This window comes from Tursiops truncatus, chromosome 17 (genome assembly GCF_011762595.2).
Source record: "Tursiops truncatus isolate mTurTru1 chromosome 17, mTurTru1.mat.Y, whole genome shotgun sequence".
Classification (NCBI taxonomy): domain Eukaryota; kingdom Metazoa; phylum Chordata; class Mammalia; order Artiodactyla; family Delphinidae; genus Tursiops; species Tursiops truncatus.
This window is the reverse complement of record NC_047050.1, coordinates 8,398,731-8,421,188: the sequence shown is the minus strand read 5'-3', so window position 1 is coordinate 8,421,188 and position 22,458 is coordinate 8,398,731. Positions and strand designations below refer to the sequence as shown.

At 37.7% G+C, this 22,458-nt stretch overlaps 1 protein-coding gene across 25 annotated transcripts in view; it reads left to right on the top strand.

Annotated features, from left to right (window-relative positions):
* Nucleotides 1-22,458, top strand: part of ASPH (aspartate beta-hydroxylase) — a 418,870-nt gene that overhangs the window by 24,040 nt on the left and 372,372 nt on the right. For 24 of the 25 annotated variants that reach the window (XR_012327192.1, XR_012327191.1, XR_012327194.1 and 21 more), the window contains exons 2-3: nucleotides 10,591-10,740; nucleotides 13,880-13,948. Coding sequence is in view for 9 of the 25 variants with exons in the window: in XM_033843144.2 (XP_033699035.1) it covers nucleotides 10,591-10,740; nucleotides 13,880-13,948 (219 nt within the window). In the remaining 16 variants the exon portion in view is untranslated. Of the gene's footprint in view, nucleotides 1-5,035; nucleotides 5,061-10,590; nucleotides 10,741-13,879; nucleotides 13,949-22,458 lie in introns of those variants that run through there. The other variant, XM_073794421.1, reaches the window with a different exon arrangement.

Here is a 22,458-nt window from a genome sequence, read left to right as displayed (position 1 = left end):
GCAGAAATATGGGTCATTTGAGACAACTTCCCACTTTTTCATGGCATGGCGCATACAAAAAAAAGTTTTAAAAATATCATGCTGGGGTACATACAGGCAAGGGTGACCCAAGTACTGAGGAGAATTCAAATCTTGGCATAGTTGTAATCCATTGGCCTGATGTAGAAACTGACTTGGGAGATGGGTGTTTGGGAAACGGGAGAGAATAAAATCTAGGATGAATCCCAGGGTTTTGGTTTAAGTCACTGGCTTGATGGAAGTGCTTATGAGATTTAGAACACTGGAGAGGAGGTGGGAAAGATGATGGGTCCAGTCTTGTATAAGTTGAGTTTGGGGTGTCCTTAAGTCACTCACATGGGGTATTGAGTAGACAGGTATGTGAGCTTGAAGGAGAGAAAAAATTAAGCTATCTAGAAAAGGTGGTAGCTAAAATAAACTAGGGAAAGGCCATAGGACCAAGGCTTCTGGAATTTCCATGTTTAAAAGTCAACTGGAGGAGGGTGAGCTAGGAAAGGAGATTGGGAACTAGAATTCCACAAAGGTCGAAGATGATTCTCGAGTAATGAAAGTCAAGGGAAGAGAATGTTTAAGAAGGAGGGAGAATTCTTCTGAGAGGACAAATTAGATGAGGACTGAAAATTTTCGATTCGCTTTAGTGACGTGGATGTCATTGGTGTGACATTGGTGCCACTACACTGGAGGCCCGTGCAGAAGCCAGATTGCAGCCTCCAGGTTCTAAGGGGTGAATAGGGGGTTGGAGAGCGAAAGCAGTGACATGATGGCCCTGCTGAGAATTTCACCTGTGACAGGGAGGTGGAAGGGCAGGGGCTATAGCTGTGGGGCTGAGGGAAGATGCCGTAAAGGCAGAGAGCTGATGGAATAGGACAGGGAAAAGATAGAGTATAAGGTGGCTGAGGAGGGAAGGGGCACGGAGGATTTAGGAGGGAAGCAGAGAATGAATGCACGCGAATTTCGGCTTGTAATGGTTGGTAGAGCACAGCCATTGCAGACAGCTTCCGGCGGATGGCTCTGTCTTCTCTGTGAGGTAAGAGCTATGGCATTTTTTTTTTTTTTTGAGTTTGCAAAGATAGACTACTTTAGAGGCGGATAAGTTTGACGTAGTCATTGTGGAATAGCTGTGTTTGTCCGGGGAGCCAATGATGGCAGATTGTTACAGTGAAAAGGGTAGAGCAGCAGGGAGCTTAGTGAGGCTGGGAGTGATTTAAGTAACGAATTATGGGCTCTTAAGGTGGATTTAGAAAGATGTGAAGGCAGGAGGGGAATGAAGAGGGGTGGGAAAAGAGGAGAAGCAAGAGACCTACAGGACCTAAGAAGAAATCGTTGAGTAAACAAGCTGGAACAGCGGGAGAGTCGTGATCAGAGTGGTTGCTTACGTATTCAATAGAACCTAAACCTCTGCCTGTAGAGGTGGTGTCCCTTCTGCCTGGGAACAGCGGAGCTGCTGTGTTTGAGGAGATTTCACCCAATGTCTGCTGAGTTGCCTTTTGTTACTTCTGTGATACTGGCTGTTTAATATTGGGTTTAGAATGGTAAGACATGCTCATGTTTGCTTTGGAGACTATATATAGATGAGAGGGTTTTAGTTTTTGTTTTAAAGAACTGTATTTTCGCTATCTCATGGTATCCTGCAGTCCTCATGATGCCCCCGAACAAGCAGAGCTTTCTTAGCGGGATCTGTTAGGACGGTTGTGCTAGGAGGGCTGCAGAGATATTTCAGCAAGAACGACGATGTGATTAGGAGGGTGAGTTAGGTTGGGTTTGTGGTAAGGTCCATGGTGAGAATGTAAGGACTAGTGTGGATATAGAACGGAAGGGAACAAGGTCACTGGATGGATAAAGAAATGACGGAAAGAGAACCTGACATGCTGGCCACACAGCTGGACATGAAATCCCATGGTTATGGCTGGAATTGAGGTGAAGAAGGTTTCACTGAGAGGAGAGGTCACCGCACACAGGTGATGACAGTGATGGGGCAGGTGGAGGGTAGTATAATTGGACAGCATGGACCTTGGGGGAACAGGGTTCTGTTGTTTTTTTCTTTTTTAGGTGGTAAGGAATGATGGTCTGGAACTTGGTAAAAGCAAGAGCTCCTTTCCCCTGCTCCAGACCCTGAGAATTAGGGATGGCTAGTGCAGGCAGTAGTGCAGTGATTCTCTTTCTGTGTGGTCCCTAGACCAGCAGCATCAGATTACCCGGGAGCTTATTGGAAATACACATTCTCAGGCCCCTCTGCAGACCTACAGAATCAAAATCTCTGGGGTGGACTCAGCATCTGTTTTGACCAGTCCTCCAGGTGACTCTAAAGTTTGAGCAGCACTTTTGATTGGGTGCTTGGGGGAGTGGAGGGAGTCATCACTGTCACCTCATGAGAACTCTGATGGGTTTTCACCTGGTCAGTTTGGGAGGCAGGGAGAGCGCTGGACTCCGTGGACATAGATCTTGACTCTTGTGGTCTCCAGTTGTGTCAGGTTGAGAGTAGTAGAGCACATTGCAGAAGTTTGGTCTTTGCTTGGACCTAGGAGTTTGCTATTAGTTTCAGCAGCTACTACAAGGAATAGTTAATACTACTGTAGTTCTCTTTGTTAGGGTTTTAAAAATATGATTGCAATATGCAAATTTTAGTTAAAAGCCTTTATAAACATTTCCCATCATAAAAATGAATTGTTATTATAAGAAATAGTTACTTGCAAATCAGGATTTCTTTTTCCTTAAGCACTGTGATGGATTAAATGTTATTTCAGAGATTCATTCATCCTAATCACCCTATCCAGAGTAACAGGTATGCCATTATTGCAAAATTGAGGAGGGAAGAGATTTGATTGAAATAACTGTAAAATTGTTGCAAAAAACAAAGGAGTAGGTTAACTCTAGGATGTGTGAATATGTGTGATAAAGATTTGTGGAGGAGTAGTAATTGCAGCTGTGTGGAAGGAGCCTCAGTGGTGAGGCATACCCGTACTTAGTAGCTGTAATTCTTGTCTCAGTTCAGTGTTTGGCCCCAGACCCAGAATTTAGGGTGCAGCTGGCCTTGTACAGGCCCATAAAGGGAAAGAGGAAACCCTAGCAGCCCCTGCAGTCTTGGTGGCAGGCTAGGATCATGAAAAGAGCTGTGAATTGGAGATGAGACGTATGCACGAGTCCAGAGGGATTCAGTCGAAATGTGTTGCATGCATGACTTCAACAAATATTTGCACCCCATTTGTGCCAAGACACTTTTTTTTTTTTCGCGGTACGCGGGCCTCTCACTGTTGTGGCCTCTCGCGTTGCGGAGCACAGGCTCCGGACGCGCAGGCTCAGCGGCCATGGCTCACGGGCCCAGCCGCTCCGCGGCATGTGGGATCTTCCCGGACTGGGGCACGAACCCGTGTCCCCTGCATCGGCAGGCGGACTCTCAACCACTGCGCCACCAGGGAAGTCCCCAAGACACTTTTTATAGGCAACGAAGTCGAGGCCCAGAAGTTTGATGACTTCCTTAAAATCAAAGGTAATGAAGCAGCTGGAATTGAATTCAGGTCTCCTAAGTCTGAAGCCGGCTACCCGCCGTGTAAGTGTGGTGGCTTGGTTTCCAGTGCTCTCAAGAAGGGCCTCTTGTCACTTTCCCTCTCCCTCTGAAAACAACAAAAGAAGCTTCTGAAATATTTGTCTAGTAAACTTGTGTGCTGGTCGGTCATCTATCTTAAACCCCTGTCAACAGATGATTCATTACTCAACCTTGTAGCAGGCACCGACTTCAGTGGGACAGATCCTTGAGGAAAGGAATGGCTCTTGGTCAGAACACCTAAGACCCTGGTCAGTTTTGATTAGTTGTCCCAGTTGCCCTGTTCACTCTGTCCTAGCTCTGAGCCATCAGATACTGGTATCTTAGGTTGCTGACTCCTTTTCAGAACATTTAACTGTTTCATTTGCATGTGAAGCATTGTTTGACTGAAAAAATTAAGACTCACAAAGAACTTTGAAAGGTTGCTGCCTCACTCTGGAGACAATTTGTACTAGATTGATTTAGTGGAACTGATCAGAGCTCTGATGAATTCTGTGAGCTGCCAATCTTAAATCAGTAAATAAATTGGGCTGGTTTTATTTCCCCAGAGAGAATATTTGGAGAGGGGACTGGAGGGAAGATGAAGAAGAAAATCAGAATACGGTTGTACAATGGCTTTCCAGTTCCCTGAGATAGTGTTTCCTAGGTGATACTCTTACTGATGAAGAGTTCCTTCTTTCCCTGTCTCCTCACTCCATGCTTCCTTCACAGCTCTCTCTCTCTCTCCTTCTCTAGGGAAACATTTTTGTTTTTTGGGGGCCATGCCACTCGGCTTGCGGGATCTTAGTTCCCTGACCAGGCATCAAACCCGGGCCCCCGCACCAAGTCCTAACCACGGAATTCCCTAGGGAAAAAGTTTTTGATTGTTGCTTTAGTTTTGCTGTTGAGGGAATTAGTCTTGGGATGGTAATGCCTGTGAATCAGAATTCTAGAGCATTAATCCATTTCTTACCATTTAGGGTTCTGTTTCATTCAAACAAACTATGTAATGGACTTTTCCTATAGGCATTTGATTAGATTCCGAAGGGTCAATTTAAGCCGTTGCTGGGCTGGGGCCCACATTTTATAGCAAGACTTGTTTCAGTTTTGAATGATTTGGTACTTGCTAAAACCATTCAAGCCTGAATCCCAAAACACCCAAACTGGCAGTGCATTTGTTCCTTTTTTTTTTTCAGCATGCCTGGTATTTTTTAGGGTTTGGAATTGGCGGATAGGACCAACCCAGAAAGGAATCCCAGCAGTCGGACTGTTAGCAGAGTATTTCAGCCTGAGTGATCAGCAGTATTTGGCCATGAGGAAAAGGCCTCTAAAAATAACTGGTGAGCAGAGTTTGCAGTCAGGTCCAATTTCAGTTCTAGAGGCCTTGCCCAAGGAGCTGTTGGCCAGTCCACAGCTCTAGTAACGAAGGGCCTGTGGTGTGCCTGATACCTGCTCATAGGGCTTTGGTTTTTTTTCTTCCATATATATTATTAATGGATTGAAGAAATCAAAATGGCAGAAGGTAAAGGTATATTTTTATTGTTTGGGTTAAAAGTGACTTGGGATCTAGCCGACGATTTTTAGCTTGGTTTTCAGTTGTGCGCTGTTCAAATATTTTTGGCTAAGTGCTTTGACTGCATCTTCTACGTTTTCTATTTTGAACTTCTGGAGACCTCGATGTTTCAAAATAGTTTAATTTTTCATGGACTAATCTGTCTGTAATATGAATATTAAGTTTTAGTGTCTTAACTTAGAATATCTTTTATTGTATCGTACTACCAGAGACCACATTTTACAAACTTCAGAAAAATAAACATGTTGTCTGTCTTGGTCTTAGACATTAATTACAGTGAACGTAAAGAATTGTGTGCATTCAGATCTCATGTAAAATTATAGGAAATTTAAGGGCTTTATACGTCCCTTCTTGTATTAATGAGCACACTTAGTTGGCTCAAGCAGAGACTTACCATATGTGGAAATGGACCTAATTTTTGTGAAGTAGGCAATAAATGCAAAGAAAAGACATTGGGATTTTTTTTTTGTTTTTCAAATCAAATCATTAACCTTCGAGTGTTCTTTAATGATGTGTTGGTTTACATTTTTGTATGTGTTTGTTTTTGCTTTTCTTTGTAAGTTAAGATTGTCTTTTCATTTAATTGAAGGCAAGCTATATTGGCTCATTATATTGAAAATGTATTTAAGAAAAATAAAATAGACATATTCAAGACTGCTTCCAACTCTCAGCTGCCCGAGCAGCGGCTGGAAGGATTCTATTATTAGTATAGAGAGTATGAGTATCTCTGCTTTGAACACCGTTTTAAATAAATGGTTAGAATGGCTTACTTGACTTTTCTGATAAAGTGGCCCATGGAGCCGTGAAGAAGAATAGGAGATATCTAGCGGACTTTCAGTTCTTTTAGAAGGCGTTTCTCCTCTTCTGCCTGGATTGCTTAACGTACATAGTGAGGCAAAGTCAGCTGTTACTTCTGACCCACTTTTAACAGTTCATGGCTCCTAAAGGGGGACATTTTGTAATGCAGAAAAATAACCAGTTTGATGAATTGCTTTTATGTTAACTTTAAATGAGTAGAATTTGTGTATAAATATGAAATCACCGGCATAATGCTTACCAAATCTCATGAATGGTTATTTGTAGTTCACTTAGTTGTCCTTCCAGTTAAGTAACTGACTTGTGCTCAGGTGCTGGGGGGGCATCTTCTATTTTCCCTTTTCTAACCAAATAAATAAAATTTCCGATGGTCCCTAGCCCAGGCTTCATTCTGGGGAGACTCATTTCATTGATCACCATGGTAATTTTCTGTGTTCGGTAGTATGTGAGAGCGTTTTCTGATTTGATGGGTCAATGTGGAAAAAAAGTGAATCACATAGTTCTTGCCATATTCTTAACCCTCATTAAAAAAAAATCTTTTTGATTAATCCCTGGGACTATATAGGTTGACTATGGAGCCAGAAATCAAATGAAAATTCTTAGATTTATTCTGATTTTAGAAAAGAGGGACAACTACTAGATGTTCTTCCAGAATATGTTTGGAACACAGTACTGGTTTCAGGTGTGCTTGGGGAGTTTTAAACTCTCTCGAAGGGTTTATCTTACTCTGCTTTTTTCAGTTTAGTTGTACAGAAACTTATCTGCCCTTTGGGACTAGGTACACCATATTTACAAAGTGACATACCAAGAGTGTGCTATTTAGTGTCAATTAAAAAGTTTCCCCTAGAAAAGATGTCTCAAGAAAGACTCCTTTCTATAATTTACTGTTTTGTTCCTTTATGGAATTGGTAAATATTAACAGTAAAAAGATTAATACTACTGGAGTAACACCTCATGTATTTGACATTATAAAGGGTTGGATAAAATAATGCTAATTATTTCATGTTCTAGCTAAATAACATTTACTCTTTTTTTTGACGTTTACTTTTTAAGCGATAAATCCATTTAATAAAAAAATATTTTGAATGAAAATCTTTCCAGAATTTATTGTACATTTCTTGCATTCTTAAACAGTTTTAAAACAATAGTGTAATGACAGAATGAATATGATATCATGATTACCTTGTACTAAAGATTACTTTAATAGTTAAGGACTGTAAGTTTAATAGTTAAGGACTAGTCAGGGTTGCCAGTGAGCATCAATCGTAAATGGCCTCCTGCCACTCTTCAGGTTCTTGTGTCTACTCGTGCTGTATTCAGACATTTTATAGGCCTGCCCTCCATCAGCACTTGTTGCTTTAACTCCTTTGGGGGAGGCTGTCTCTAAGGTCTCTTCTTTAGTTTTGTGCAGTGAGTTAGGAAACTTGATTGAAGTTGTTAGCATCATGTCTAAAATAAATGGGAATAGATTCTAGGTAAAGGTGTATTCTTTACTGTCTTTGGTTTTCTCTCTCTTTACCCTCCTAATCCCTTCTCTCTGTTTTGGTATATGCATTTATATAATTTTTTTAAAAACTCATTTCCACTTTTTACTTGTATTTGGTGTTGCAGGTCAATAACTTAGACGAGTATTACGAATCAACTTGGATAAATGATACTTTCCTTTTGAGAATCTCAGGAATTTTCCCCCTCTGTTTCTGCTTTAAGAAAGAGATAGAAATGGAGAAAGAATTGGACTTGGAATTCAAATGATTATTTTGTTTTACTAGCTATTTCTTTATAAGCTTATTTCAAATAGCATCATCTGAGGTGTACTTTTATTGAGGTACACATTTTGAAAACTTAATTATTGAGTAAACAACTGAGTCATGTCTGGCACATATGTGCTGAATAAATACATTAAGTGAATGAATAAAATGTTGAACTGTATTTATTTGGCCTTATTATTTTCTAGTTAATCAGGAACAGTACAAGAGACTGGTAATCAGTTACAAAATGTCCAAGAGGAGATAAGACAAGAACCCAGTTTTCCTGCCATTTTAGCACTTATTTTAAATAAAAAGTTTAAGTTTGATTCTTAGGTAATAAGTAGCCAAGGGAGGAACATCCTTAGTCACTATTATAGTTCCATATTTAGAAGGCATTATTCTTTCTTTTTTTTTTTTTGCGGTACGGGGGCCTCTCACTGCCGCGGCCTCCCCCGTTGCGGAGCGCAGGCTCCGGACGCCCAGGCTCAGCGGCCATGGCTCACGGGCCCAGCCGCTCCGCGGCACGTGGGATCTTCCCGGACCGGGGCACAAACCCGTGTCCCCTGCATCGGCAGGCGGCCTCTCAGCCACTGCGCCACCAGGGAAGCCCCGTTATTCTTTTTATAGTTAGTATTCTATACAAATGGGTAATGTGCATATATTGATTTGTTGTATAGAAATAAAGGTTTTTTCAAATACAGTCTTAAAAAATGTCTTCATGTTTGTAGAAGTTCAGTAAATTAAACATACAACACTGTTACTGAATCTGTGGCGCTCCCCTTCCCACAGAAGCTATTTCTTTTCTTTTTAAAAATTATAGTGGTGCTTTATTTTATATTGTTCTTCGTATAACTTCTATCCTTTAAGACACATAAAACTTTGGAAATCATCATTTTCCCTCACCAGCACTGCAGACAGTTTTCACCCAGTCTCCACTCCGGTGACTATGTTCAGATAATAAAACAGTGGAGCCTATTTTAAGTGGATTTAATAAGTAACATTGTGATCTGTGCCCAGCAGGTATTTTTTTAAATGTGTAAGTTATGTTTTTATATAGCCAGCTTTTAGACTTTTAATAGATCATGTGAGGAAAAAGAAAAAGAAAAGAAACAAATCAGGTGGCTGGATCTTATTTGGTAAAGCATACTTTTGTAAGTTCACCATGTGATTATTTATAGATCTGGCCCTTATTGATGGGTCTGTTAATATTTAAAGAACACTAGAAAAGGAAATTGACTTTTTCTTTAAGAAGGAATTTTGTTTTATTTTAGTTCACCAATTTATATACTTAAATATAGGTATATAAGTAAATATGTGTATGTTTGAGTGTGTATATCCACAAACATAATGTACACACTCCAAGACTGATTCAGTTTTTATGACCCCTTTTGAAAAGTTGATCTAGTGGTTGGTTTAAAAAATATGTATATCTTTTTAACAAGAAGAATTGATAGTATGTTCTTGATTTAACCCACTGGAAAATTACTACCAGTATTTCCTAATTAGAACTGGATTTAGGAATCAGGAAGCAGGTTTTAGGTGAGAGCTAGTGAGGTATCTGAAATCATGTAATTTGGCCCATTCATATGGAGCAAGGAATTCAGGACCATAGAAGTCAGGGCTTATTCCTGGCTCGACCCACCTTATGCTGGTGGCTTTGGGTGAACCATTTCATCATTTTTCTGTAAAACAGAGATGATTATTCCCATCTTTACCCCCAGTGTTGTAGTGGACACTTGGAAATATTTGGGGGTGTTTTTGTTTGTCATAATCGCTGGGAGCTACTTACCTGTGGGACCAGAGGAAACCAGGAATGCCAGCTGCCCTGCAGTGTGAGGAACAGTCGCACAGGATGAAGAATTGTCCTGTTTAAACCCAGAAACACCCTCTTGAGAAACACTGACAGGACCCTTGTGAGAATCGCATGCACGTAGAGGAGGTAATGTGCTCCACCAGCGGAAGATAGCATCCTACTTTCCTACTTGCTTGATAAATTTTTCCTTTTCCCAAAGGGCATGTTGAGATATGACATAGTCTTCTAATTTATTTATTAATATTTAATATTTATCATATTCCTTTTTAAGAGAAATTTGAGTTTTATGGTCCTTTTAAGGACAGTGTTGACCATTTTCTCTTAATATTACTTGGCTATCATTATTTTTGTTTATTTTTGGCCGTACGAGTATTTCCAGAAGAGTATAAAGTATATTAAACATATCAAATGTGATATATGACACTTCTGGTGGACAGCACTTTACAAAACTGTATCCTACGTCGAGACCAATTATGAAAACCTTTCCCTTTTCCCCTGGGTCCCAGTGGATCTTGTGGAGGTGGACTGAATTGCACTGTTTGGCTTCTCTTCTTCCCTGACCTCTGTTTCCTATAAATAGTTTCCTTCCTTTATCTCTGTGTCTCTGGCTAAGAATATGAAGCGTTTTGCGGGGAGCTTCTTCTATGGCAGTTACAGTTTTCAAGATTCTACAGAAACTAAATGCGACAGGAAAAATAAAGGCTTTGGCTACATTTATGATCTCTTTAAGTTGTTGATATGCTCTGAACTTTGAAGGAGGTTATATTTAGGTCGTTTAGATAAAGAACTTGGAAGGAATACACATATCAATTTTTATTTTAAAAAAATCGCTAGCCCATTAGTAGTTTATTTCTCTCGTTACTTAGAAGTTAGGGTCATACATATGTGGTATTGAGGCTAAGCATAGTCTTTTCCATTTTTAAAATCTTTATTTTGTGTAACATGATTTAAGAATTTAAGTGAAAACTATTGATAGTTTTGAAGTGATTTACCACTGGAAGTACTCACAAATTCCTGGAGAAATATTTCAGTGAAAAGAGGTTCAATAAAGTGTTTTCTTCTTATATAATGACATTGTCCGTCTGTTTTATTTTTTTAACAGAGACAAAGCATGGAGGACACAAGAATGGGAGGAAAGGAGGACTTTCTGGAAGTTCGTTTTTCACGTGGTTTATGGTCATTGCATTGCTCGGAGTCTGGACATCGGTAGCTGTGGTCTGGTTTGATCTTGTTGATTACGAGGAAGTGCTGGGTAAGGATTTTCATATTGTTTCTTATTGGTACTGTCAATTCTGTAGCCTCTCAGTGGTTCTCAGTAGGGAAGGAACAAAAGGGGATGTTATCAGGGTTACCTCGCTGTGGTACTTTCAACTTCTTTGAACATGATCTGTCATAGAAAAAAATAGGCTTTATATTGTCTATATATCACACCAAAAAGTTTTAACAGTACGTACTCTCACGACATGCAGTACTCTATAATTTCTATTCTATTTTGTTGTATTATGAATTTTTAAAATACTTGTCAGGAGCCACTGAATTTATTTAAGGACCCATGAATGGATCATAAACACAATTTGCAAGACCCTGCCTTGAAGAGAGCATTTCCAAGCACACGCCTCTGTGTCCTTGTTGGAACTGTTGTGTGTGGATGTGAGTGTGTGTGTGCGTGCATGTGCATGTGTAGGTGTGGCCTGTAGGATGTTCTGAGGAAGTTGCTGTGTTATTTCTGATAGTTGTCTTCCTTTCCTCTCCATTTCCTTTTCTCTCCCCATAATCACTGCAGTTTTTCACGGTTTTTTACGTTAATGATTCTTTATAATTTTTGGAGTCATACTTTTTTTTTGGTTTCACCTGACCAAGTCTCTTTTTGTAATTGAGATAAAATTCAATATTGTAAATGTGTAAAAATGTATACAGTTCACTGTTTTTTAACATATAATTTTGTGCTGTCATCATTATTAATTTCAGAATATTTCCATCCCCCTCTCCTTCTTGTCTCCTGGCAAGCACTAATACACTTGGTGTATTTGCCTATTCCGGACATTTCACATAAATGGAATCATACAATACATGGCCCTTCGTGTCTGTTGTTTTGCACTTAGTGTGATGTTTTCAGGGTTTGGTATTTACTCCATTTTATGGATGAATTATGTTCCATCGTGTGGATTCACCACATTTTGCTCATCCATTCATCATGGATGGACATAGGGGTTATTTCCACTTTCGGGCTGTTGTGAGTAAATGGCCTTCCTTTCTAATAATCCAGTGAAAGATGTGGACTTTTTCACTGAAAAAAATGCATACTTTTCTCCGTATGTACAGTCTCACAGGGAAAATCCCCTCCCTTCCATAGACCGTTCTGCACTTTTGCTTTACTTATTAGTTTATAGCCAGCCATCTTTCCGGGGGGAAAGGGAAAGAATAACAAAACACACATGTAATCTGCCTTTTGTTAAAGCTTTTTACTTTTATTATTGTACTTCGAGGAAAGTGCCTCCGAGTAGATTGGTAAGAGTGATAGAGGAAGAATTTTAGTTTGGAGATGAACTTCTGAGTAGCTCTGTGCTTTTGTTAACTTATGTTGATGATGTTGCGAAGCAAAGTCTATCAGACAAAAGAAGAGATTTAGAAGATGTGTACATTTAAGCTCAAGTAACAATTTTCGTGTTTTTGTATGCATGCAGCCAAAGCAAAGGACTTCCGTTATAACTTATCAGAGGTACTTCAAGGTAGGCTATTGGAGATGCCTTTTAAGTCTACTTGTGTTAGTCTCTAAAACCTCATCCTTGGGCTACTATTTTAGTTATCACCTGCATCAGAGAATGTAAGTGCTAGGACCAATTTTCCCTCTTAAATTTGTGAGAAAGTATAGTATTTTCTGTCTTTTTATTGTTATTTGAACTCTGTGCTATACGTAGCCTCAACTGCAGACCAGCGCTTTTCACTTATATTTTCTTAGCTATAGAAATGATAACTTCCTTATGTCTACATTATTATTGTTATTGTCACTTTCAACGTGTATGTGCTTTGTCAATCAGACTTCTACATAGCAGGTTAACAATATTTTCCTAAGTGGAACAGGGCTCTGGGAGGGTCTAGGTTGGTCATAGCAACTCTACTCCCAAAGATCTTCCTGCTGTTGTGCAATGTTTTAACTTCCTTTTTTTTTTTAACATCTTTATTGGAGTTAACTTAGTTTTTATTTTAAAATGGTGGCAGTAAGGAGGGAAAGTGGCGGGGGATGGTGGTGGTGGGGTGAACTGGGAGATCGGAATTGACATATATACACTAACATGTATAAAATAGATAACTAATAAGAACCTGCTGTATAAAAAAAATAAATAAAATTCTAAAATTCAAAAAAAATAAGTAAAAATAAAAGCATTGCTTAAACAAACAAAAATGGTGGCAGTGCTGCCAACTGGTGTTTTAGTACTGATGCTGTATTTGTAAATGTGGTTTAAATATTGCTATTTAAAATATTGTTGTTTAAAATGTTAAATTAATAAGTCTCTTCACAGCCATTGTCCAATGATGAATTATAAACTGTGTTGATTTTAGGATGTTTTTAGGGAACTGAATGTATTTGACTTATATTTGAAATGCTGAATAGTGCTCTGAGATGATAAAGTTAAAATACACATTTACTGTTCTTGAAGGAGGAAGTCTGCTAGTATTGTCTTCTCAGCTTGTCTGTTCTAAGCCTTATTTTTTTTCTCAGTAGTAGGTGGCCAGTGCTAATTACATTTTTAAGTAGGATAAGTGTAAGTTTTCCTTTGTAGTTTCAAAAAGCCAGTTTTACATACTTTATTTCCAGAAGTCTGTTTTTAAAGGTTGATTCATGATGCTTCTGTCATAAATCATTATTATGAAACGTAAAATTAATCATCCTCTTATTTTTAGTACTTAATACTCGATGTTATATATGGTCTTTATTTGAGGCTCAGTGGGTGTTCTTTTGTTTTGAATATTAATGGTGTGAGGAACTTCTGTACTTTAGAAACATTAAATTTCATGTAACTGTTAGAAATGGATCTGTATTATTCCTTATGTATGTTGAAAATTTTACCTAAAATATTTTTAGCAGTAAAGTTAAAAAAAACTACTCTGAAATGATTAAATCTCTGGGTATTGTTAAGCCCTTAAAGAAAATATTATCTGAGTTATATTTCTTAGATTTGTTAGGTGAATATTTCCTCAATCTCTAAGTGAACTGCCTTCATTTTTAAGTGAGATTATCATTAGCACGGCTTTTAAGGATAAAAGGAGCAAAGAGTTGCATTGATTGGTTGCATTAATGGCCGATATGCAGGACTGTAAGAAATAGTAACACCTTACTAAATTTGTTTTTCCTTTTGTTCCCATATCCGTCTTTCCTTCCCCTCTTGTAGGAAAACTGGGAATCTATGATGCTGATGGTGATGGAGATTTTGATGTAGATGATGCCAAAGTTTTATTAGGCAAGTACACATTTTTTTTTTTTTTAATTAGTGGTGCTAAAATGTTGGAAGCAAAATAATATCGGGTTGGCCAAATGAACCTTTTGGCCAACCCAATATTTTAGCTGTAGTAATGTTTGTGTCAGTCATTTCCATTTTATGAAAGATATTTTCCCACTTAAATCATTTATTTCATTCTTGTTGGGATATTGAATGGCTTAATTATTTTTCTATAAACTCTCACATTTCAATTTACTGTTACAAATGGATAAGTATATAGCTCCTGCACAAATATAAGTAATATAATTTCATATGTGTTTTTAGATTTAAAGCACTTTATATCCTGAACATAACATTTGAACATGTAGATAATGTCCTAGTCTGCTTTCACATATGGTAATGGCGACCATTCTTTAGCATCATTTGACATAATTCAATGTCCATTTGAAAATGTAAATTTCTGAAGGCTTACATAAATTCATTCTGAAATAAAATAGTGGTAGTAAACATCTTACAATGTCCTATGACTATTTGAAAGGTAACATTAAAATATAAACTAGTAGTCTTTGGCCAGGTTTCTTGATTTTTTTTAAGTCTTGGACCCTTCTCTTTTATCACCAGAATTACCCATCTTTATCATTGAGATTTTTTTAATAATAGATAAAGATGTGATATTCCTTCATTTAATTTTAAAATACTCTCATACTAGAAAGGATGGTGCTAATTTTAATATGCAAATTTTATATAATCTGGCCTGGTGAGATATTATTTCTGCTTGTTAAACAGCATCCTTTCCTTTGTTTTAGTATGTAGCGTAATATGCATTAAAACATTTTACACTAAAGTCTTTAGAAAAATAACAAATATGGCAAGGTTTACATACTAAGCTTAATAGAATAATGGCACAGATTCTTCCTAGACACACAATTTTGTGTATATTTTATGGATATGAAAAAAATGGGAGATACATCTGTATTGAAGTGTAATAAAACATCTTAATTTTGACATTGTTTTCTTTTACTGCTCAGTGAGAAGTATATTTGCTACTTAACAGTGAAAGCTTCCTATACCCATGAAATTTCTTTTCCTGTCTTAACCGTAATAGAATTTTCTATACAATTTTGTCATTATATATCTAAATTTGGGTTTCTGTAAACATGGTAAATTCTCAGAAGACTATAATCCTAGGCCTGCGTAAGAAAGAAGATTACATAGACCTTATTTCAGAATGATGCTAATTTGCCTGCCTATAAATGGTTTATTACTTCATTTTGTTACTTTTCTTTAAACGACAGATTCTGAATAGCAAAGCTTTTTATTTAAAAATAACTTCATGTGAGCCGTTGCCTCATTTTTAGAAATAATATTACTTATCTACTGTATTTTGTTGATTTTTTTAAGGGGGCAGGTGCTTAAAATCAGCTATCTTGGTCTGTCAGGAAATGTCAACTATTAAAAATGAAAACATGTTATTTCTTCTACAGCACACATTGATTTCTATTGCAAACTTACATTAATAACTTGATTTTTAGTATTTTAGATTTCAAAAATGTATTCCCCTTAATATTTTTAAGCAACCGTTAAGAGTTTAATTAATTGTAATTTAGAACATTGCCATTTGTGGGTAGCCACATATGTGGTATGGGCAAATGGTAACTTGTTCCTTTTGCAAGAATCATATACTTGGAGACAGAACTCAGTTGGTGAATCTGAGTGTTCATTTGGTCATTTGACTATTAACTGCGCAAAGGCTAAGATAAACTATTTTACTGTGTGTATGTACAAATTCGCAGTTGGCTTGTGGCTTTGGTAAAGATGAAAGAAACTAATGTAAGCTGTTTGTCCTCTGACCTTATTCTGTAGTGTTTGAATTCTCTGCATGAAATATAACCTTGATGGGAATTGAATTTTATGACTAAGGTTCTTTTCTACTTTGTGAGGTTATTGTAGCCTAGTTGTGCCTCTATTACTGGTGGATGGTTGCAAGAACCAGGTGAAATTCTTGCCTTGCTGGGCTCTGTATGTTCAGGGAGAGATTACGGGGGAGCAGATTCAGTGAGTGTGTACCCTAAAAGGAGCCAGATCTCTGGGGTACGTTCTCATTGGAGAAGCAGTTCAAGGTTAAGGGCCTTGGATTAAGGCAGAGGGAATCCCTGGGGAGGGATGAAAGTAGAAAGTCAGAGATTGGGTGAGAGCTTGGCATGGCAGGTGTGGTAATAGTTATGCTGAACTTCCATAGGTTTGGATTTCTCTCATTAGTATTTCTTTCTGGAGTCTTAAATTTGCATATATCTAAATTTGATCAGTTTGAGGAAATGTACACATTCATGTTTACATTTCTTTTACATTTCAAAGTTTGCTTTTCTTATGAACTATAAAGAGAATGAAATCTGGGAGTAAATCAAGATCAATAGGCATCATTAAGTTTATTACTTCTGGCCACGGCCCTTACAGTATACTTTGAAAATATTCTAAGCCTGGTCTTGTTTACATTCCTTCCTACTTTTGTGGCCCAATTATCTAAACTAAAATGTCTTTGATTTTGGTTTGGATGATTGAAAGCTACATTGTCTCATAATGTATTCTTTGAAAACTTGTTTCCCAAATAAATCCATAGGAAAGAGGACTAAATTCTGAGTAGCATTTTCTTAGAGTAACACCACCTGTGGATTACATAGTTATCCTTTTCCACCTAGCTGGCACCAGCTATGGCCAGAGAACAAAAGGGAAGGCAGTCTCTGGAGCCTTGACAAGCATTTGTGGACTTGACAGATGCCTGAGTGAGCAGTAGGGAAGGGGGGGCTGGATCTTGCCCAAAGGCAGGCGCATGTTGCTCTTTGGTTCAGGCCTTCTCTTAGAGGATAAGGAATTATAAACCCAGAACATATTTTCTTTTTCTCTTTGGACTAGTACTTTTGTCTTAAGAACCACAAAAATGTTGCATAGTTGGGTAATCAGTTTTGCTCAAATACTTTTGCATATTCGTTGCATACTTCATCCTGTCATGCTGAAGGGTGGTAAAGTTTTGTATTTTATATTCAATACTTGGAAGTACTTGTATCGGAAAATGGAGAAAAAGAAAAATGTTTATTCTAAGTATACAGCTGTAGAGTTTTTGGACAAGGAGAAGAAATAGTGTTATTCCCACAGGGACTTGGGTGGGAATACAGATCTCTGTTCACAGCACTTGTCAACTGTTCAGTTCAGTGAAGAAACATGCTGGGTTGGTCAAAAAATAATTTAAATACCGACTGAAGTTTGTGGGGTTTTTCCCCCCCAACGCATGAAGAATGGCGCAATGTAGTTCTTCTATGGACTAATGTGGGGAAAATCCACTATCATCTTTAACATTAAACTAGTTGTCTTATTATTATCCCTTACCTGCCAATCTTGATTGCTGGTAGTTATGCTGTGTGGACAAATTCTGTGTTGTCAGAGCCAGAAATACCAGATTCGGTGGTTATAATCCGAACAGCTCTAAAATCGTAGATGTGCATAGTTCTCACAGCCTGTCTTTTTTTTTTTTCTCCTCAAAATTATGGAACTTACTGTATAGAACTTGACAGTTCTACTGGTGGACTTTGATACCTACTGGACCCAAGAGACCAGTCTTACCCAAAGCCAGTTCTTCACAGGAAAAAAACAAATGATAAAAACGATATATACACTGCTTTCTTTCCATATGGGGGTCTGGGATCTTTGCAGTAGAAGCTAATTCCGTGAGCTGATAGGGAGAGAACTCTGGAATGTTCCTGTTGCAGGTGACTGGCCTTGATCACATCTCATATTGGTAGGCTGAGCGAATTGTTATTAATAGCTGACTCTTATTATTGGTCAGAATGACAGGACCACAAGTCGGTAACCAGAGCATTATAGAGCTAACATTTTCTAGTTTTAAAATTTAAGCTGTTTATCTGGTATAATTTGAGCACGTTGGTGCCCTTCTGTGGAGGCTGAACAGTTACCCTGCTAGTCATATCAATTCCAGAGTTTCCTAAACTAACTGCAGCTCCTAAAGGGAAAAGTTTGAGGAAATGAACATTTCTGTTTTCAGTGAATATTTATTGATATATGTAAGTGTTTGTATAATCAACTCTCGATAATATCTGGGTGCTACATGGGCAAATGTGGGGCTTGTCGGAAGTGTCTTTTTATCCTCATACGACTTTCACTCACTTTTCCCGTTGAAGTTGGTCAGTCTGTTTTGGCTGATACAATTTTGTGGTTTTTTTGGCTCTCAATTCTCTGATGAGAGAAAGGCAAACCCGGTTAGGGGCTGGTAGGAAGGGTGAGGATTGGTCAAATTGCTTTTCCTTTAGTCCATATGATTGAGAGTTGATTGTAAGGTGTGCATCTTAACCGATTTCTTTATTTTCCAAAATACCTTTTCTGTAAACTTCCTTGACCATGATGCACATCCTTTTTGAGATCACTCTTCCTCAACTTCTTTTTTCCACCTAACTGCTCTCCTTATTTTCTCTTTCTCTCTTCCTTTATTCTTATGTAGGCCTGACCAAAGATGGCAGTAATGAAAATATTGATTCTCTTGAGGAAGTCCTTAATATTTTAGCAGAGGAAAGTTCAGATTGGTTTTATGGTTTCCTCTCATTTCTCTATGATATAATGACTCCTTTTGAAATGCTAGAAGAAGAAGAAGAAGAAAGCGAGACCACAGATGGCGTTGATGGTACGTCACAGAATGAAGGGGTTCAGGGAAAGACTTGCGTCATCTTGGATTTACATAACCAGTAACTTTGATGCAGGGACTGAAGTCACTGGCTTGTGAACCCCCGAAGCAAAATCTCCTTTTTCTTTCTTTCCTTTGCTCATCCAGGGCTTAACATGCAGTGGGGCAGCTGCGATCGGACAATACAAGGCAACTGTGTCATCTTTTCCCCAGTACAGCGCCTAGCTAGTCCCTTGCTTGGCTTTCCCACTTGAGGAAAGCGGTACCCCCTCATTCTCCTACTGGTCCACAAAGTGCATTGAGAATGATGTTCTTGGTAGTATAATTGGTTTCTGTATCGTTTTGTTTCAACTCATGTACTCGCTGAACTAAATTCAGAAACTTAATAACACATTGTTTTGTGATTAACCCTTGCTGCTTGTCCTTCTAACACGCTATTCATTAAGATGATTATAGTGGAATTAATTATAAAAATATTTCTAGCATGATACATAAATTCAGTGCTTCTCTGTTGTTCTTTAACATGACTGATGTGTAAAATGATGGTCCTTTAAAAGGCAGATATTTTTCTTTAATTGTAATTTGTTTAGGTTGATTTGTCAGACAGGTTGATACAAATTTCAGTGTAAAATTCTGTATTAATGGTGCTTTTAAAATAATTTGAAAATAACCTCATATTTTTGCCTTAGGGTAGTTCAGTTACTGTATTCAGATAGTAGTGTGTCTGAATCTTTCTGTCTGTGAAAGCAAAATTTATTTTAAATTTCATTTCCAAATAGACATCCAGAGAAAGTAATTTGTATTTTTTTTAAAGGAGGCATATTACACAGGAAGGAAAATGTCAGTATGTTATCTTAAATAATGTTGTACATATTAAAATTATTCATCCTAAATAACGGTCTTTTTCCATTTTTTGCTGTATTACCTTATTAATTGACCATCAACTTTGGCTTAGGTATATATGGTATATTAGGTATATATGGTTTTTATATTTGTAAATTAAATTTATTAAAGTGGTAATTCTTTTTAGGAGAATCAATTTTTTGCCGTTAGAAAACCTTAAAAACACCTTTGAATCAATTCATTTAAAATGAATTGCAAAAACAGTGATAGCAAAAACAATTGTATTAGACATATGTAACATGCATTTCTTAAAATGAGATTTCATTCATTTCCCACCTCAAACAGAGCTCTTATAGCTTAAGAGTGATAAGATCCAAGACCTTTGATTTCTTTTACCCTTTTTGGGAGTGGTGTTTCATGTTTTTACATCTCTTTGAGCCTCTGTGAAACTTAGCCTAGCTTTGGTTCTTTATAGAGCTTAAAATTGGAAAATATTTGCATTTTTTAACATTTTATTTAACTATGATAATTTCTACTTTTCAAATATTTATTCTTATTTTTTCCCATTTAATCAAGTTGCTTTCAGAAAGTAGATTATTCACCCATTTTTTCGGAAGGGAATATGACAAATTTAGTTTCTGTTTTAGAGCTCGCTCTTGCAGGCTTATCAAAATGAGAGCCTGAAAGTAAAAGTCTCGAATCAGAACCCTGGAAGCGCATCAACTTCCCCCTTGACTCAGCACTTACATGTGTCGGGAAAACTGTCCAATTTGCTAATCTTAGTTTAAAAAAGCATTATTCAGTAGCTACTTTTGGAAATAAGATACACGTGTTGTACATTGGACAGTGATCTCCTAACGCTTAAATAACTATTATAACCCTAGTTTGTCTTTTCCTGATTATTCAGGGACTATGTTTCATTCTGTTAATGTTTCTGACAGTCCAAAGCTTCTGATTTTGGAATGTTAATATTTTGGAACAAATGAGTATGATTTAATAATGTTCTTTCTGAAAGCTTATGCAGTCTTTGCCTGTATTTATCATGTCTTGCACTTTGAATTTGAGTACTGTGACATATCAGAGCTCATTAGGTTTAAATTCAAAAGCAGTCTGAGGTCTCACTCAGAGAAATTCTCTTAGACAAACGTCTGAGATTTGTTTTTTAAGGCAGTCTTGTTTCTTCATGCTTCATTGTAACTAACCCTAGAAGATGTTTGATCAGTTTATGAGAAGTAAATAATTAAATTTGTGTATTAAAAATGTTTGGAATCATTAATTTCTCATCAGGCTCTGCTTTTTTGTCATGCTACTAATGCACATTTTATGTACAGAAATTAATTATGCTGTATTCTTGTAAGTGAAAAATAAGGATGTGAGATTATAATTTGTCATTTCTTTGGTATCCCTTCTGATCAGCCCTTTTGAAAAGCCTCTGATGAAGGTAAAATCCAGGTAGCTGGTGAACCCCTGACTTCTGTGACTGCCTTCAACTTGTGCCTAAGGCTTGCTTTGGTGAGAAAATAAAGTTATTTGCAAAACTGGTACAGAGTACTTTGAAGCTGACCAAAGTTGCTTTGCTTACATTTTGTTTATTATGTATGTTACAATTCTTAATCTTCTAAGGCTTTATTGTGTAATTTTCTGTTCGATCATAGAAATATTTTCCTAGTTTGTGTCTTTTAAGCTTAGGAACTTAGTTAAAAAGGCAAAAATGTAATCTGTACGTTTGAATGTTTATTTATGGTGAATTTTACATTGTACTGTATTTACTCTGCATTTCCACTTTGGAACAACCAAAGGCACTTTGAGGAATGTGCTCTGAGTTCAGATGCCCTTGTCTCCTCCGAGCTGCCCTTCCTCAGAGGAAAGTGCCGTTTGTCCAACTGAAAAGGCGCTGGGTTCTCTGGAATTTGGTACCAAAACAAGGAAGTGGCACTCAGGGGACTTGTTTTCTGCACTTTAGTTTCTTTCAGCTCTTATTTCCCCTGGGATGTGAGGGGTGACGTGTAAGTCAGTTGGAGAGGTGTCTTCTGATCTTATTAAATCCCTGAGGCCCAGCTGCCGGCTCACTGCGTCATGCAGATGCCTTGGACTTAATGTGCTGGGTGATATCCTGCTTTTTCACCTTTTTCACTTGATTCTTTATTCTAGAAATTACCTCCCTGTCTTATAGAGCTGTATCCAGGCGTGTAAGAAAAACTGTTTTCTCTGCTTGAATTCTGGTTTGTTTTCATTTACGGTTAGCTAGACGGGGCAAAATGTTTCCTCGTTTGGCCTGACGTTTATAACTTTGAAGTATTAGTAAAGGCAGATAGAAGAATAGACAGTTATGAACTTGAACACCTGGCAGTTATACCTCTGGGGGCTTGATACTCAGCAACCCTTTCGAAATCAGATTCTGGTCTATAAAACAAGTAAAACGTTTTCTGTGTTTTGAGCTGTGGAAATGTCTTTGATCACCATGCATATTTGGAGCACTTTTATAAAATCCAGTGACGCAGACTTTATTATCACAAGTCGATAGATGGAACACTGTGCTGTTATTTGTTGCCATAACTCTGTAATACACAGGAGTAGATATTAACTAAATTGTGAACTGTCTGAAGTTGGGAGTCAGGTTAGGCTGCGTTTGAATCCCTTTTCAAAGCTGAGCCCAACATAGGTTATTTATGAAATATTTGCTGGGGTTAGTCCCGGTGAGTGAGAACGTCAGGAGTTACCCATTGCATAATAAAACGCTGATTATTTTTTTAAACAGCTTAAATAAGTGAAAAAAATTATTGGATGTATTTTGTTTTCCAAGAGAAATGGCACTTTGAAGTTCAGACAATAAACTGACCTGTGCTAGCTGAGGTCTTCGCATGATCTTTCTGCTATCTCATTCGTAGTTGTGTCTGGATTTTATCTTTATTCAAGCTCTCAGTCTCTGGATGTAATCCCTTCTTAAACTTTTAGTCTTTCAGTCCTCTGATGTTCTGATCTTCCCTCATCCCAGAGGGTT